This window comes from Equus asinus, chromosome 1 (assembly GCF_041296235.1).
Source record: "Equus asinus isolate D_3611 breed Donkey chromosome 1, EquAss-T2T_v2, whole genome shotgun sequence".
NCBI classification, from domain to species: domain Eukaryota; kingdom Metazoa; phylum Chordata; class Mammalia; order Perissodactyla; family Equidae; genus Equus; species Equus asinus.
In genome coordinates, this window is record NC_091790.1 from 25,983,097 (window position 1) to 25,998,511 (window position 15,415).

Sequence of the window (15,415 nt, forward strand, 5' to 3'; positions counted from 1 at the left end):
CTGCATGTTCCTCAGTAGTAAATCCTAAGGCTCATTTTCCTTTTTGAGTTAACCCTTCAAATGATCTGTCCTGAGCCTCGCTTTCCTTTTTGACCTTGCAGTCCAGAGCTGGTGGACAAGGTACCTACCCCCCAGGCTTTGGTGGTTCAAGGCCCTTCTACGGACACTAAGCTGCAGGGGCAAGTCAGGGAGACACAATGGGAGCCTGCCTGGTCGCAGCAAGCTGGTTATTATCACAGTCAGAATGACACCAAAAAGCCACCATGCTTAGCCATGCCACAGGAGGGTGTGGTTAATTTTTGAGACAGAGTCAAGAAATCCTTCTTTAAACATCACCTGTCACTGTGTCTTTTATCCCTAGGAATAACCTCAGCCAGTGGGAGAAGGTGATTCGAGGGGAGGAGAGCGCAGTGTGGATCTCGTCCCAACCAGTGGCCCAGGGGACCTCTGAGAAGGTGCCTGTGAAGATTGATGACTGATGCCTGCTGATGAGCTGTCCCACCTGAAGATGCTCGTCCAGCTTCTTTGACTTTTCTTCCTTTTGTTTTTGTGGGGGGAAACCTACATCTGGTACCTGGGATGCAAACCTCTTCAAGAAGGTAACATCAAGTCAATATGTCAAGCAGATGACTGTCTCATCTGTAACGCATCATAGACAGTGGTCAACCAGGACCACCCCATGACCAGAAATCAGCTGTCCACGTGACTCCATTGGACTTGCAAACTGGCCTTTTCTAATAGGCTAATATTGCTGAGGCCTTAATGGAAATGGACAAAAATTATTCAGAAGGGGGTACTTTTCCATTGTATCTTTCTAGTGAGGGTTTAAAATGGTACTATTATGATATTGTACTTTGGCTTTAACACCAATGTTGCTTTGATGTTGTTGGTTATAAATAGGAATTTTTACACATTGCTATTGTGAATGTTCATGTGTGACCTACTTGTAATTAGCGTGAATTGTAGCAGCCAGCCTCAGGACAGGCGTTATCGAGGTTACGGAGTAGGAAGTGTCTTTCTGCAATCAGTGATGGAAAATAGTCAGATTCTTGTCTCAAAGCCTCATGAATTAAAAGTTAGGTGGACTAAAGTGTATCCTTTAAGTTTGTACTAAAGGGCTTAGATGAGTAAATTTAACACTAAAGGAAGTAGACATTCTTTCATCTGGAGAAGAGATGCAAATATACATCATAATAAATTCAGAACTCTAAGTATCAATTCAAAAGACGTCAAAGAATTTTTTCTTAATTTTCTTTTCTTCATTGTAGTCTTGGCAGATTTACTAAACCTTTTGCATAAAGAACAAAATAAAGGAAAAGCATATGAAATTTGTTTTTTAACGGACAAGTCTTATGGATGTAAAATGTGAATGTTTAATAATGATTCCTTTCTATTTTCACTTGGTGTCATTGCAGAATTTTAGACGCACACTCAACATGAAAGGTTTATTCTGCAAATTCTTTAAAATATCATACATTTCTCTCAAAATCAAATTAAACCATAAAATTTAAGTGTTCTGTAATTTTTACTTTGTTCTGCTGAATTCATCTCCCATTTATCCCTTCTTTATGTTACTCAATCATCTTTCATAAGCTTTCTGTCCGTGACAGGGGAGTAGAAGAAAACAGTGTAATTGCATTGTGGCTTATGTCTGCTCTCTTTACTCTGGTTAAGATCAAAATCTGCATAGAAACCTGTGGTTTGGAGAGTTTCTTCTGTATAATTTTTGGTAGACTAATATTACTCTACAGTGTAAATATTATACAAAAGTCATAGTCTGGACCTCTTCCTACGAGGATTATAAGCCAGTCACTTCTGGTGCATATTAATGCTGTAAAGATCTTTAGCACAATGACACAGGCACCTCCGAAGCTGTCATTAGTCCTGACCTGAAGCAATTAAGCGTCTCAAGAAGTGACAGGCCAACCCATAACAGACACCTTCTCCACTATTCATGTGGCAGGAAACTGGAATATTCCTTTTAATAAAATAAATTTTTAAAATATTCTTCTACATTTTAATACTGTACACGTTGTTCATATGAGTTTGGTTTTTTGCAAAAAAATTAAATCAGATGTTTCTACAACATGGTTTATTTATGCTGTAGCAGAGTTCGCTATACATAAACATTGTTCTTATTTTAAAATTAACACTATGTGTTCAATTTCCTTATGGGCTTCTGAAGGTTGCCATCTTGCCTACACGGGGCATCATTTGGGACTGTAATTATACAATATGAGGTAAAATGAAATAACTAAAGAGAGAGAAATACCACTGTGGCTAGGTACACACACACACACACACATGTATGTATGAGAGAAAGAGAGTGATGCAAACACATCTATGAAAAATAAAAATCAGCCCCATTCTTCAAAAACGGTGATTTTTTTGTGCTGGAAAATGTGTATTGTTTGATAAAGAGCTGAGAAGAAAGTGTCTTTTTTATGTTAGTGTATTCATAGGATTGAATACTAAAAAGTTGCGTATTTTTCTGCATCTAAATTTATGAAACTGGACCCACCAATTTCAACTTCCATCACAAAAGTTAATTTAGTCATTTAATTTAACTTGGAGACTGAATTGCAATGGGGGAGGAAATATCATTTAAGATTGTTGTTGAATTAAAAGGATTTTAAAAGAATGCATGAATTCTGCTTCTCGATAGAGAATGGTTATGGGGGGAGAGAGTCCTATGGGCATTTTTGCATTTAAGGTTGCTATTCCGGTAAGATTATCACAGAAAATTTTCCTATTGTGACACCGCCAGGTGTATTATATCATATGACTGCACTTTGAAGAGTTTCCCAAAGAAATGTATATGGATTAATTGGTTGGTTGATTTCTCATAAAATATTGTCTTAATGGAAACAGAATTTGAAGCAAAGACTCTATTCTAATGTAAAATGTTCATATTGCTTTTACCATGAGTAAGATTTACTTAGGAATCATAGATTTACCTAAAATAAAAGGGCCCAGGATGCAGTGATGTTTAGTGAACAATCTGTTCTGGAAAAAATATAGTGAGGAGCATTTTTGCCTTTTGGGAGATATATTTAGCAGAAAAGCTTTTGAGTTCTCATCTTTTTCCCAGATCTTTTCTCAAAAAGATAGATGATTTTTGTTACCAAAAGTTTTGGTGAGTTTCTCAGTAGGCTGGTTTTCGATCTTGGGCTAACCAGCTGTTAGTGTATATAGAATGTTTGATTTGCAGACATTTTTATTAGTTGTGCTAATTTATAATAGACAGTTTTATTGTCAAATGAAGTGATTCCATTATCTTGCCAGAGATAGTGAAAATATTTTTTAACTAGAAATTTTCTTGGAAATGCACGCCGACAACAACATGAAATATTGAGCTCCGGCAGTGGAATAAAATTCTAAAAAAGTCCAAGCATCTTATTAAACAATAGTTGACTTTGAATTAATTAGAAAAGCTGAAACAAATGCAATGCGTGTGGAAAGTAGTTCTCAAAAATGGCCCTTTGACTCAGGCAGGAATTGTGATGCATTTCCCAGCTTCCGTTATTTCTAAGAAGCGCACGAGAAACCGGTCTTGGAAGAGAGACCACATTGAAATACTCACAGTTGTCCTCATTCCTGACTCTTCTCTCAATGAAGAAACATCTGTGCAGAACATTACAATGCTACTCGAACTGATATGTTCTCAGAGCAACAAAATCAGAAATAATTTGAAGCTAGATCTGTTCAGTGTAGGTTTCCTCCTCTTAGCATGCTTTTTAGATTTTCTAAAATTTTGTTTTGTACAGTCGATCTCAGTGAATTTTGCTTTATTGGATGTTCAGCTACACTAGATCTTTTTGTACGTGACACACATAGATGCATAAATCCTTAGCTACCTAGAATTTTTAATAGATTTCATTTTGAGGATTATGTTTCTGGCCTTTTAACTCAGAATTAAGGTTTGAGCTTTAATAGGATTAAATTATTCACCCCGCCTTGGCCAGTGCCTTTATTTTAAATACTCATTTTTCTCCTTCATTCATATAGTCACTAGTTTGCTTTTCTTGCTTAACTATAATTGGAAACATTTAAAGGGACACCCATGGTTAATTTTATCAGGTTGACTGAATAAGACCTTTCTCTCCTCAGATTTCTCTCCTTTATTCACATATACCCACATATACCCTCATAACTACAATCAATGAACTGTTCAGATTCAGTATTTTTTTTTGCAAGAACTTCCAAGAACTATGACACTGATCATGATGTGATTTTGTTGGGTTTCTGGTACATATGCATGATTTAGATTTTGAAAATCACTTATATCTTTATATCTTTCAAGTATGTGTTTGCTTCCTACACTTGGCTGATTTTATTTAGGGTTTGATTCTTTAAAGCCTTACTCATTTAATCACATTGGTGTATCCCTTCTATTGCAAGCATTAATCTGATTTTGAGATCACTATAAAATGTGAATTAGCCGAACTTGTTCTCAATTCTTGCTTCCCCATGCTTGTCAGTAGCGCATGGCGGTTCTGTTCTTACCTTTACGTAAGTATTTATCCTGATGACACATTTTTCCAATTCCTTTAAACAGCTATCTTAAGTTTCAATTAGTGATACCCAATGCAGTACTTACACTTTTTGTTTTGTCTTTTCTTTTTTACTGGATATCTTGGTTGTCTGAAGCATTAGATGCATTTATGTGATGAAAAAAATAGCAAAAGAAAGAAAGAAAAAAGTTTCAGTGGTGTTCTGATTCTAAATTTAAAAGATGGGACACAGGGAAAGACATTCCTAAGAATCACGTTTAAAGTCGTGAAGAGCATTACTATCATCACTCATCGAAGCTTTTCCCTTCTTGACCCAACAGTGGGAAGTGTGCTGCGTACTTTGCGTATCATTTGCCTGCTCTTTACAGCAGGTGTGAGTAAATGGTAACCGAGAGCACGCACACCCTAGTGTGGCTCTGCTGGGGCACAGAGTACTGTCACCCAAGGACTCAGATGGAAATTTACAGCTGAATCCAGATTGCCAAGTAGAGAAGTTAGTTTACACATGTCAGGTTTCAGCTCATATTTTTGAGGTACCGTAGATTTGCAGAAGTTTAAATGGAAAGTTTTTATTCCCATTGTAGACTAAGTTTTAAAAGCGCTTTACCTAGTACTCTAGCTCACCTCAAATATCATTATATCATGGGCGTGACAGCTTTTGGTTTTGTCCATTGGTTACCGTAATACCGAGCCCCATGCCAGATCTTAAATAGCCTATGTAAATGACATATAGGAGTATTATTTTCCATACGGTCTGTTGTATGGTGTATATTCTGTGTATCCATCTAGTGTGCACATTGAAAGTTCAATAGATTTACCTATAGAAGGTCTTTCTAGACAATGCCCCTACCTATTCACCGGACCCAACCCAGTGACCCAGTTGGAATAATAGGCTTGCCCAAGACACTGTGAAACAGTTACCAAAATTTGTAGAAATGCAGCATCTTGAATCTGTCTGTAAACAGAAGGTGACTTTCTTTACAAGTCCACATGAACAAAAGACAACCTTTATTCCTGCCAAGCTGAGGCGTCTGAGAGTTTGCTGGGGTGATCTCCTTGCCGCCCAAAAGGCTGGAGTGTGATGCGGGTTACAAGCTATCAGAAATACAACGCTCAAAATTAAGTGATGTGTAGAGTCAATGGATCTGTATCCAAAGTTTTAATGGGCTTTCTTGGAAGGTGAAAGAATTTCAAGTGAACAATATCCAACTTCATTATAGTGGATGAGTTAGTAAATTTAAAAACATTATTTTCTATGTACAACATCTAACAATCTTTGTAAAATGCGCAAGTGCAATAATTTAAAGAGGTCTTAACTTTGCTTTTATAAATTATAAATATTGTACATGTGTGTAATTTTTTCATGTATTCATTTGCAGTCTTTGTATTTAAAGAAACCCTAACCTGTTATGTTTGTACAATAGAACAGTAATCACTTATTCTAACCTAAGCAAGTTGTAAATAAATTCATAATTCAAACAGCTGGTATATATGCATATATGGGTGTTACGTTGCAAAATCTATCTTTGTTTTACTTACATGCTTAGAGCAGCCAGAAATCTTTTGTCGATATGTAATTATACATATAAAGTATATATATGTATGATACATGAAATATATTTAGAGATGTTCATAATTTTAATGGATATCCTTTGGTGTGAATAATTGAATACAGAGTTTTTAAAATATCATCTTTCACGTTCATCATTTGCTCTCACTTGTGGGGAAGGTCAAAGGCATTTTGTAGGTCAAAAAGGAAGTACGGTGGCTTCACTGAAGTTCGTTCACAAACACTCAGGGCCTTGTTTGCATGCAAGACACAAAGTTCACATCTCAGTAAGGTTTAATATTTGTCTCCGCCATTTTCTAGGGGAAAAGATGAGGCAATGTAAAATGTTAAATTGTATCAGATGAGTTGTTAACGTCATTGTATCATTTTAAAGGTTCGAAGACTCGTTGGAGAAACTGTGGTCTTTTAGAATGACCGCTTCAGATTACAAAGCTAATGACCCCAAGTGCTGACCCTAAGACACCCGAAATAGCCTCCCTGGGCATGAGGGTCCCCAGTAACAATCCAAGTTCACACAGCTAAGAGCAGGAAGGACACCATGGAAGGCGTGCATGGTTATGTGGACGCACTGGGATTCTTTATTCATTGTAATAAAGGCAACGTTCTCAGCTAAACCTCACAAATCTGTATTGTGTGGTAAGCATACTCATGGCTTTTTCTTTAAAACTCCACTTTGGGGCTGGCCCGGTGTCTAGTGGTTAAGTTCATGCTCTCCGTTTCAGCAACCCTGAGTTCATGGGTTTGGATCCCAGGCGTGTACCTACACACTGCTCATCAGCCATGCCATGGCCGCATCCCAGATGCAAAGTAGAGGAAGACTGGCACAGTTGTTAGCTCAGCAATAATCTTCCTCAAGCAAAAAGAGGAAGATAGGCAACAGATGTCAGCTCAGGGCCAATCTTCTTCAATGAAACAAAAAATTCTTCTTAAAGAAATTGTGTTTGCCTATCTCTGCTTGTCATCAGGTAGGCAGGCAAATGATAAATATTTAAGACCAAAACGTTAAAAGTTTATTTCTATCCCCAGACCCTCCCTAACCATAAACATTTACAGCTAATTTTAGGAGTAAAACAAAATGAATGTTTACTGGAATAAAGACCTGTTATGTTGTTAATATGTGTCCACAGCCTTGTTAACTAGACAAAAGTGTAGAAATCCATTAAAATGGAATTCTCCAGCACCACCAAACTCTTACTACTGGAATTCCTCTGAGTGCATAGCACTGTATGTTACAGATAGGAATTTTGTTAAATATTTTCTGTGAAATTAAATAAAATGTTTACTGTGTCAAAAATAAATTTCATGAGGGGCCAGCCCGGTGGCACAGCAGTTAAGTTTGCACATTCCACTTCGGCAGCCCGGGGTTCACTGGTATGGATCCCCTGTGTGGACATGGCACCGCTTGGCAAGTCATGCTGGGCACGCACCCCACATATAAAGTAGAGGAAGATGGGCACAGATGTTAGCTCAAAGCCAGTCTTCCTCAGCAAAAAAGGATTGGCGGCAGATGTTAGCTAAGGGCTAATCTTCCCCCAAAAAATAAAAAAGAAAGAAAGAAAAAGAAAAGAAAAAGAAATTTCATGAGCGAATATATCCATAAACTTATTTGGTAATACAAGTTCCAGATTGGTACCCGGTGAAGCTGAACTGAATTTGAATCCCTATCTTAATTATGTACATGTCTGATTTCTCCATCAACTTTACTATATAACTCAAAGAGCTTGGAGGAGAGTAACATTTCTCCATCATATCGCTTTCCTAATGCAAAAGGAACTCTGAAAAGCAACACTTACTGAACATTTATTCAACATGTACTCATTGGGCACTTGATGTGCGGGAGGCATGTAGGGCCGGGAAATGAGGAGTAGAAGGCAAGACACAATGTTTCCGTGGTGTCTTCATCTCAGCACAGCCTCTGTCACTTTGCCATTCCTTCCTATGTACTTGTCCCTTTCTGCAATTGGAATCTTCATAGTCATAGTTCTGTGAGAGATGAAAGGGAAACTACACATTTATAGACCGAAAATCTCACACATCGAACAAGACAATTTTTAAAAATTTTCCGAATACTACACAATTGATGCTATTCTCATTAAACTAAGCCTGATGAAGCAGAAACCAAGCAGAAGCGCTGTTCCTTGCATTCTCTCCTGTCCTCCCCTCCCCAAACCCTCCTCTCGCCATCAAAAATCAAAGAGGGGTCTCCCACCCATTGCACGACAGATTTAGCCCTTTCGTTAATTGATGCTGCAGAAGGAAAGGAAAATGACTAGATAATAAAATCAGGAATTTATTTGAGACATCAACTTCCAAATTTTTACTTGGTAATTGTATACCTTCGGATAACATCTAGCCTCTCTGATATCGGTGTCACTAGTTAGGTAGGACTTTTGGTCAAAAGGATGCCTTTAGAGCCTGGTAAATGCTCAGCCATTAGAAAAAAAAAAAAGATTCAAACATTTTAACATACAGAATAACTATGACACATGAATATATTAATATACATTGAGGAAATAACATTTGCCTGCTTGACCTTGCATTAACTAAAAAAGCCATGTATCAAACACTCTGTTTCCTAAGCCTTCTGGGTAATTGAATTTTGTCCGTGTGAAATCATGACTTGGGCGTGGGACTTAGAGGTCATTGGTTCAACCTTCCACCAGCAACACAGCATTGCATGCTTGTCCTTTCTGATAGATGGTCATCCGACTTCATACTCCAGGGCTGGAGGACACTATCATAATGTAAGCCAGACCATTGTTTGACAGGTCTAGTTGCCAGAATGTTCCGTCTGAAGTCCTGAAATCTGTAGTTTTGTAATTTCGATTCCAAGCCACAGCTCTGTACCAGTAGCCACATGAATAAGTCGACTTCCTCTTTTATCTGACGAGCTTTCAATTATTTAAAGAAAGCTATCTTACCTCCTTATGCTCAACCTAGTCTTTTTAAAATTTTAAAACATACGTAAATTGGCTTAGAAACCTGACTATTCTTGACATTTCTCCCCTTAGAAATTTGCCAGTGACCTTCTGCTGGGCACGCACTTACTGCAGAATGAATTGTTAAAGTTCACCACTGGGGCTCTGGGTGCCTCTCCTGTGTCCTATGGCTCAGTCACATGGAATGCACATCTGTTCTTGGAGCATCCTTGTCTTTTCATGAATATGCCACATGAGATGCTTTCTTCTGGCATAACCTCACTCTCTGTTTTCTGCTTAGTCAGCTCATCCTTAGAAGCTCCAATGTTATCTCCTGTGTTTGAGAATCTCTGTTCCTCCCATTCAGTGACATGCTCCCTCCTGAATGTGTTCCCGCTGATCGCCAGTATTATGGGGATATGGCTGAAATGCTGTACCTCACCCACATTGAAATAATAGACATCAGCATATATTGAGCACTTACTATTTTGTCAGGCACTCTACTTGTACCGACTCAATCCTCACAACAATTCTCTGAATTATGCATGTTATATATATTTGTTTGTTCTGAGGAAGATTAGCTCTGAGCTGATGTCCACTGCCGATCCTCTTTTTTTTTTTTTTTTTTTTTTTGCTGAGGAAAAGTGTCCCTGAACTAACAGCCATTCCCATCTTCCCATTTTATATGTGGGATGCCTGCCCCTGCATAGCTTGATAAGCATTATTCAGGTGCACGCCCGGGATCCTAACCTGTGAATTGGGGGTTGCCAAAGTGGAGCGTACGACCTTAACTGCTGTGCCACTGGGCTGGCCCCTGAATTATGCATGTTATATCTTAAGAGAAATGAAACTCAAGAAATTAAGTAGCTAGAAAAATAAGAAAGCAGACCAGCTGAGGTCCAGAGACTCATGCTTTAGCACTGTGCTGTCATGAAATGCGCCTCACTCCAGTAGCTGTTTGCAAAGGGTGAGCCAGAGAACCAGCAACCCAGAGGGAACATTGGTCTTGACATGGGGCTGTAGTTTTGGATGGCAGCACATGCTGTGTGGTTGGGGGAAGAATGGGGTCACCCTGCCTCAGTGAACACCAGCCCACAGAAAAAGAGACTGGCTCAGGGACACCACTGAGGACAGGTGGCGGAGGTCAAAAACCAGCAAGGACATTGCAACTGTAGCCCATGTGGGCAATGCAGCACCATGAGAGACCTTACCTACTCCTTGCTCCCAAGTCCACGTCACAACACCCACCCCAGTCATCCCAAACGCCCCTCAGCCACACCCAGAACTCAGGTGGGAAATGAGCATGGGAGAAAGGCTTCTAATTTGACCCATTTAAAACCTGAAGGAATGGAGGACGTAGTCGGTTTAGGAGAATTTACTTGAATGTGATTTAATGAAAGTTTCCTACGTTGGACAAATTAGGAATTCAAGGCAAATGAAATACAGTTCTAGAAAAATACAGTTTTTCACTGAATTCAGGGCCAGTGGAATGCGTGTTTGCTGTACCAATATAGCCTGTTCTTGGCCTCACATCCATGGTTCCAATGGTTTAGAGATTTCTCTAACCTGACTTTACAAGGGTCATTTGAAACTGACACCTACGCAATGGCCTGAGAGTGTCATGGACTTTACTATATACTTAACAAGTCAGTCTACGCCTCACAGTGCTCAGGAATCACCACGAGGTGCTATTATCAACAACCAAGGTCCTCACTAGGGGAATTGTCAAGATTCCCTTTGTGAGAGTTGCTTTTCTTTCAGAATAAAAGAGCTACTCCTGTACAATGGCCTATTAACGTGCACAGTCCATCTGGGTCAACCCAGGCGTATTAGAGCTCTCCAGAGAAACGGGACCAATGGAATATACGCACATGTATGTATGTGTATATAGGTATGTAACCCATTGGTTCCGTTTCTCTGGAGAACCCTAACACACACACACACGTGCACACACACATACCAAGGCATTTCTTATAAACAAAATAAAATTATATTGCTGTAAATTATCCCGCGATCCTTCCAAAAAAGAAACACATGTTGGTGCCATTTCATTTAAGGACAAAGATGCTTTATAAAGGCAATAAAACTAATTCGGCACTTCTCAAAGCATGTTGCGTAATCAGAGCCGTACCTCGAAAAAAGAGAAAGTTGGTGATTAAATTGGTTTGGAGCCTGCTAGAAAGAAAGAATTGAGGCGGATCGTCAAACTCCTCCAGGCGTTGGGTGTAGACTCTTCTCGGTATATTCTCAGAATATTTGTCAGAGGTCATTGTGCAGCGTCGAGAAGAAAGCGAACAGGCACAGAGATGGAGCGTCCACGTCACGTAGCTCGTAAGTCCAGAGGGGGTTGGAGCATCTCGGTCTGCGTCCTGCGTCCTGCTCGGCAGGCTGGGGACCACCTTGACTCCTGTCTGCAGAAGGCTAGCATCAGTAACCATACTTCCGTCTATAACTTTAAAGATATCACTTAGACATGTTTTTCCCTATATTGACAAACTCTGGCTTGATTTCTTATTAGAGTAACAGTGTTTCCTGCTTCCCCTCCCCCCACCAACCATCACCTCAGGAGAAAGATCCTCATCTCTGCCACACGGCCAGGAAAATACCCATTGACAAAACACAGAACTCTCCTCTCCTTCACATTTACACCTCGATGGCTGCCAAATCTGCCTTCTTGAGGAAGCATCCCCACTCTCAGAACCACGAGGAAAACTCTGCCTTATTTCTAACGCTCGTCAAAGTGGGAGGGCAGACACGTCCCAGCCAGGCGGTGTAACTGTCACTCCCTTCTATCTTTGTATTCAGGTACTAACAGTCCTCCCACTATCATTTGTTTTAAATGTGAGCAACTCTATTCCGAATGAACATACAAACAAGGCTGAGGATGGTCCAGAAACAGGAAGTAATCAGCAACGCCAAGCATTTTTAAAACAGGTGCTGGAGAGGCACATGTCCCCTTGTCCCACAGCCGTAGGTTTGACTTGAGATGAATGGCCGGCTGCCGTGTTTGCGCTGCGAGCTCAGCGACGTCACCCGGTGTTTGCACTTGCTGGTGCCACGGGCTGGGGAAATTAAAAGGCCATAATACCAGGTCTCTGCTTTCTCAAAAAGCCATTCTGGAAAGAGTTTTATGCCTTAACAGCACCAGCTCCTCAGCCTCCCACGTGGGAGCCACATGGCTCACTTTTATTTGTACTTTTCTTAAGAATTACATTAATTCGGGATTACTGAAAATATCTGGTGAACTAGATGGAGTAGATGCCTGGTTTTGCTTTGTTTTCTGCAAGGACAGAAGATTCCTTTCCCCGTCTGCCCCAGCTTCCCTTTGGCTGGTTTCATGGGCCTTTTAGACAAGTACTAGGTCGTGGAATTGAATGCTCCCAATTCGCAGATTTTCAACATTTCCTAATAAACTGGCTTCATTCCTTAAACGTGTTCAAATCTATCCAATCATAAAAAATCAAACAAATCAAACCCAACAAGCCCCAAACCAGCAACAATCTACAGTCCTCCACTCCAGCTACCGCCTTACCTCCACCGTCACATCAGAGACGAATCTAGAGGGAGTCTGTCCTTCACCTCTAGCTGGGCTCCTCAGCCATCCACTCATTGCTCCTGATGTCAGAACTCTCCTTCCCTGGCTCTGTGCGTGGCACGTCTGGTCTCAGCCCAAGTGTCACCTCCTCTGGGAGGCTGCAGTTGGCAGAATAATGGCCCTCAAAAGAGGTCCATGACCTACTGCCCAGAGCAGATGAAGATGTCAGGTTACACCACAGAGGGGAGGTGAGGTGACAGATGGAATGAAGGCTGGTAAAAATCAGCTGACCTTAAGAGAGCGAGCATATGTAGCCTGCATCGTCCAGGTGGGCCCAGTGTAATCATGAGGGTCTTTGTAATTGGGGGAGGAGGCAGAAGAGCACCTGTGAAGAGAGAAAGACTCCACCAGCTGTTGCTCCCTTTGAAGATGGGGGAAGGGGCTGGGGGCCGAGGAACACAGGATGCTGTGGAGCCTGGCAAAGGCAAAGAAGAGAGCTTTCTGGACTCTCTCTGGCAGCCCTGCTGGCATCTTGACTTTGTCCACTGAGATCCATTTCAGACTTCTGAACTATGGAAGTGTAAGATGATAAATCCTCATTCTTTTAAGCTCCTAAGTTTGTGGTTACTTTTACAGCAGCAAAAGGAAACCAATAGTGGCCTGATCATCTGATCTAAAACCGTAAGACTCACCACTACCTTTAAAAATTATTATTTCACCTTATTTCCTTCACAGTTTAATTGTGGATTTTCCCTCTCTTTCCACCTAATTGGCAATGATCAGATGTGTGGCAACATACTGATGGATGACACCTACCTGGCGGTGAGGGGGACCACCCACCCTCGTTGTTGCTGGAACTGGAGAACTGGTCCAGCCTCCTTGAAGCACAACTCGGTGAGATGTATCAACACTCGCTGGGTGAAAAGCCTTGGACTCAGCCCCTCCTCCTATTTACCTGCATATTCTCACACCTGTGAAATAACCCAAAGGCAAGCGGTGGAGTTTACTAGCAAAAGAGTAGAAACAGCATAAGTGTCCGTCCAGGGTCTGTAGATTGTATAGATTGCAATACAGCCACAAAATGGAACACTATGGAGCTATTTAGAAAGTCAGCTCGCTCTTTATGTACTGGCATGGAATGATTTCTGAGATGTTTTTTGAAGACAATGAGTCCAGGTGGAGGAACGAGTGAGTAGCAGGCTATCACCTGTGTCAGGAAGGGATGGAGAGGTTCCATGTGTATTTTCCCATCTGTGGATGGCCTGTCTGTAGAGGTGACACAAGGAACGTGATGTGGTTTGTCCTGGAGGAGAATAACGAGAAGCTCTGAGGATGCTGGCAGGGGGAGTTTTCATTACCCTCCTACCTTTCACTTAATGCCTTAAATTCTTCTGGAAAACCATGCTGTTAGGTTAAAAGCCATTACACCAAAATTATTTTCATTATTTTTAATGGCGAATCATAACGTCCTCCATCGTGACCCAAGACAGCAATTTGCACAGTTGAAAAAACATTTCGATGGAATATTGGAAACAATTTTAGATATGTAGTAAACGACAGTAAAGAAATGCCATTTTCATGTACAAATGTAAGGAAGGTTTACTCCCTGAGGAGGAGGAAGAGGAAACTTGAGGAGGAGGTGGGTGAGGAAGAGCCCTGGGGGTCCTTCTGGGGAAGGGGCCCTCTTTCTGTACCATTTTCTTCATCCATTTTCAACCATTTTGAGTCTTGTAGTTATTTTGTCCCCAAATGCCGCTTAAAAATAAAGTTCTATTGCAGGAAAGCATCCTTAGGGCAAAATCAAGGCTACACACGAGAAGGTTGGAGATGCGAGAAGACAGCGCCCCAGGGCCGGAGATCCAACTCCCGCTCCTCTCGGTCTTCCACCCTGGGGAGGCAGGTCAAATACGTCCGCTGTGATGTTCTCTGACTCGTCCCTGCGCATCCAGTAAACGTGAGGGTGCCTTTGCCTTAGAGAGATGTAGGGTCAAAGCAAAGGTTTTGATTTTTATATATTTTTAAGATGGGAAAAAAGAGCACATTTCTTTTCATGGATATATTCCATCAGATGGCGAGAGAGAGAAAGAAGAGGGAAGGGAGGGGAGGGGGAAAGAGCAGCCCATGGGATGGGGACCCTGAAAAGGCTAGAGGACAAGGGATCGGAGAACCTCTGACACTTTTGGCCTTGGAGAGCTGGAGAGACTTTTCTTCCACTCTATCAGGAGCGAGGGAGGAGAATTTAGGGTGTAATTGCAGGCATCCATCATTGAAGTGCGTAGAACTGGAAATGCAGTTCTTGACTCTTACTACTGCCCCCATTCACCGTCTGCTATAGGTAGCCACATCTTCCTCAAAAAAAAAAAAGTATTATAGGTAGCCACAGAGTTACTTTTCTGGAAATTTGTGATCTCTCTCTCCTCTAAAATCTTTCAATAACCCCTGCTGTCTGCAGCAGCAAATTGAAATCCCGTCGGATCCTGCCTCTGTGCACATCTGCCGCTCCCAGCATCCCCACGCTTCCCACATCTTCCTGCCAGGCTGGGGTCTAATTTCGGTCTACCTGAAGTGCTGAAACCTGTCATTCTTTTTCATACCTCCAGAGCTTGGAAAGCACAAAGATGTTTAAACAGTCGTTTCAACTTTGTCCATTTTTGCACAAATTCTAATAGCTGAAAAATCAGCGACTGGAAATGTTTATTTTGGACCGATTACCTTTCCAATCCATTAGTTGTTCTGACCATGCATGAGACCCCTCCCCTCTTTGATGACAAGGAAATCCTGCCGCTCAATCTTCGGGGCACCTCAAACGTGGGGTCCTCTGGAGGCCTCCCCGCCCCTCCCTCCATCCTCGGGGCCAGTTTGCTCCCGCCTTCTCTGC

General features: G+C 41.2%; 1 protein-coding gene across 7 annotated transcripts in view; it reads left to right on the forward strand.

Moving 5' to 3' along the window:
• Nucleotides 1-6,156, forward strand: part of PDE10A (phosphodiesterase 10A) — a 547,546-nt gene extending 541,390 nt beyond the window's left edge. For all 7 annotated transcript variants that reach the window (XM_070518672.1, XM_070518620.1, XM_070518469.1 and 4 more), the window contains one exon: nucleotides 362-6,156. In XM_070518672.1, coding sequence (XP_070374773.1) covers nucleotides 362-479 — 118 coding nt within the window. In that variant the 3' untranslated portion in view covers nucleotides 480-6,156. The remainder of the gene's footprint in view (nucleotides 1-361) is intronic.
• Nucleotides 6,157-15,415: the final 9,259 nt, after the last annotated feature.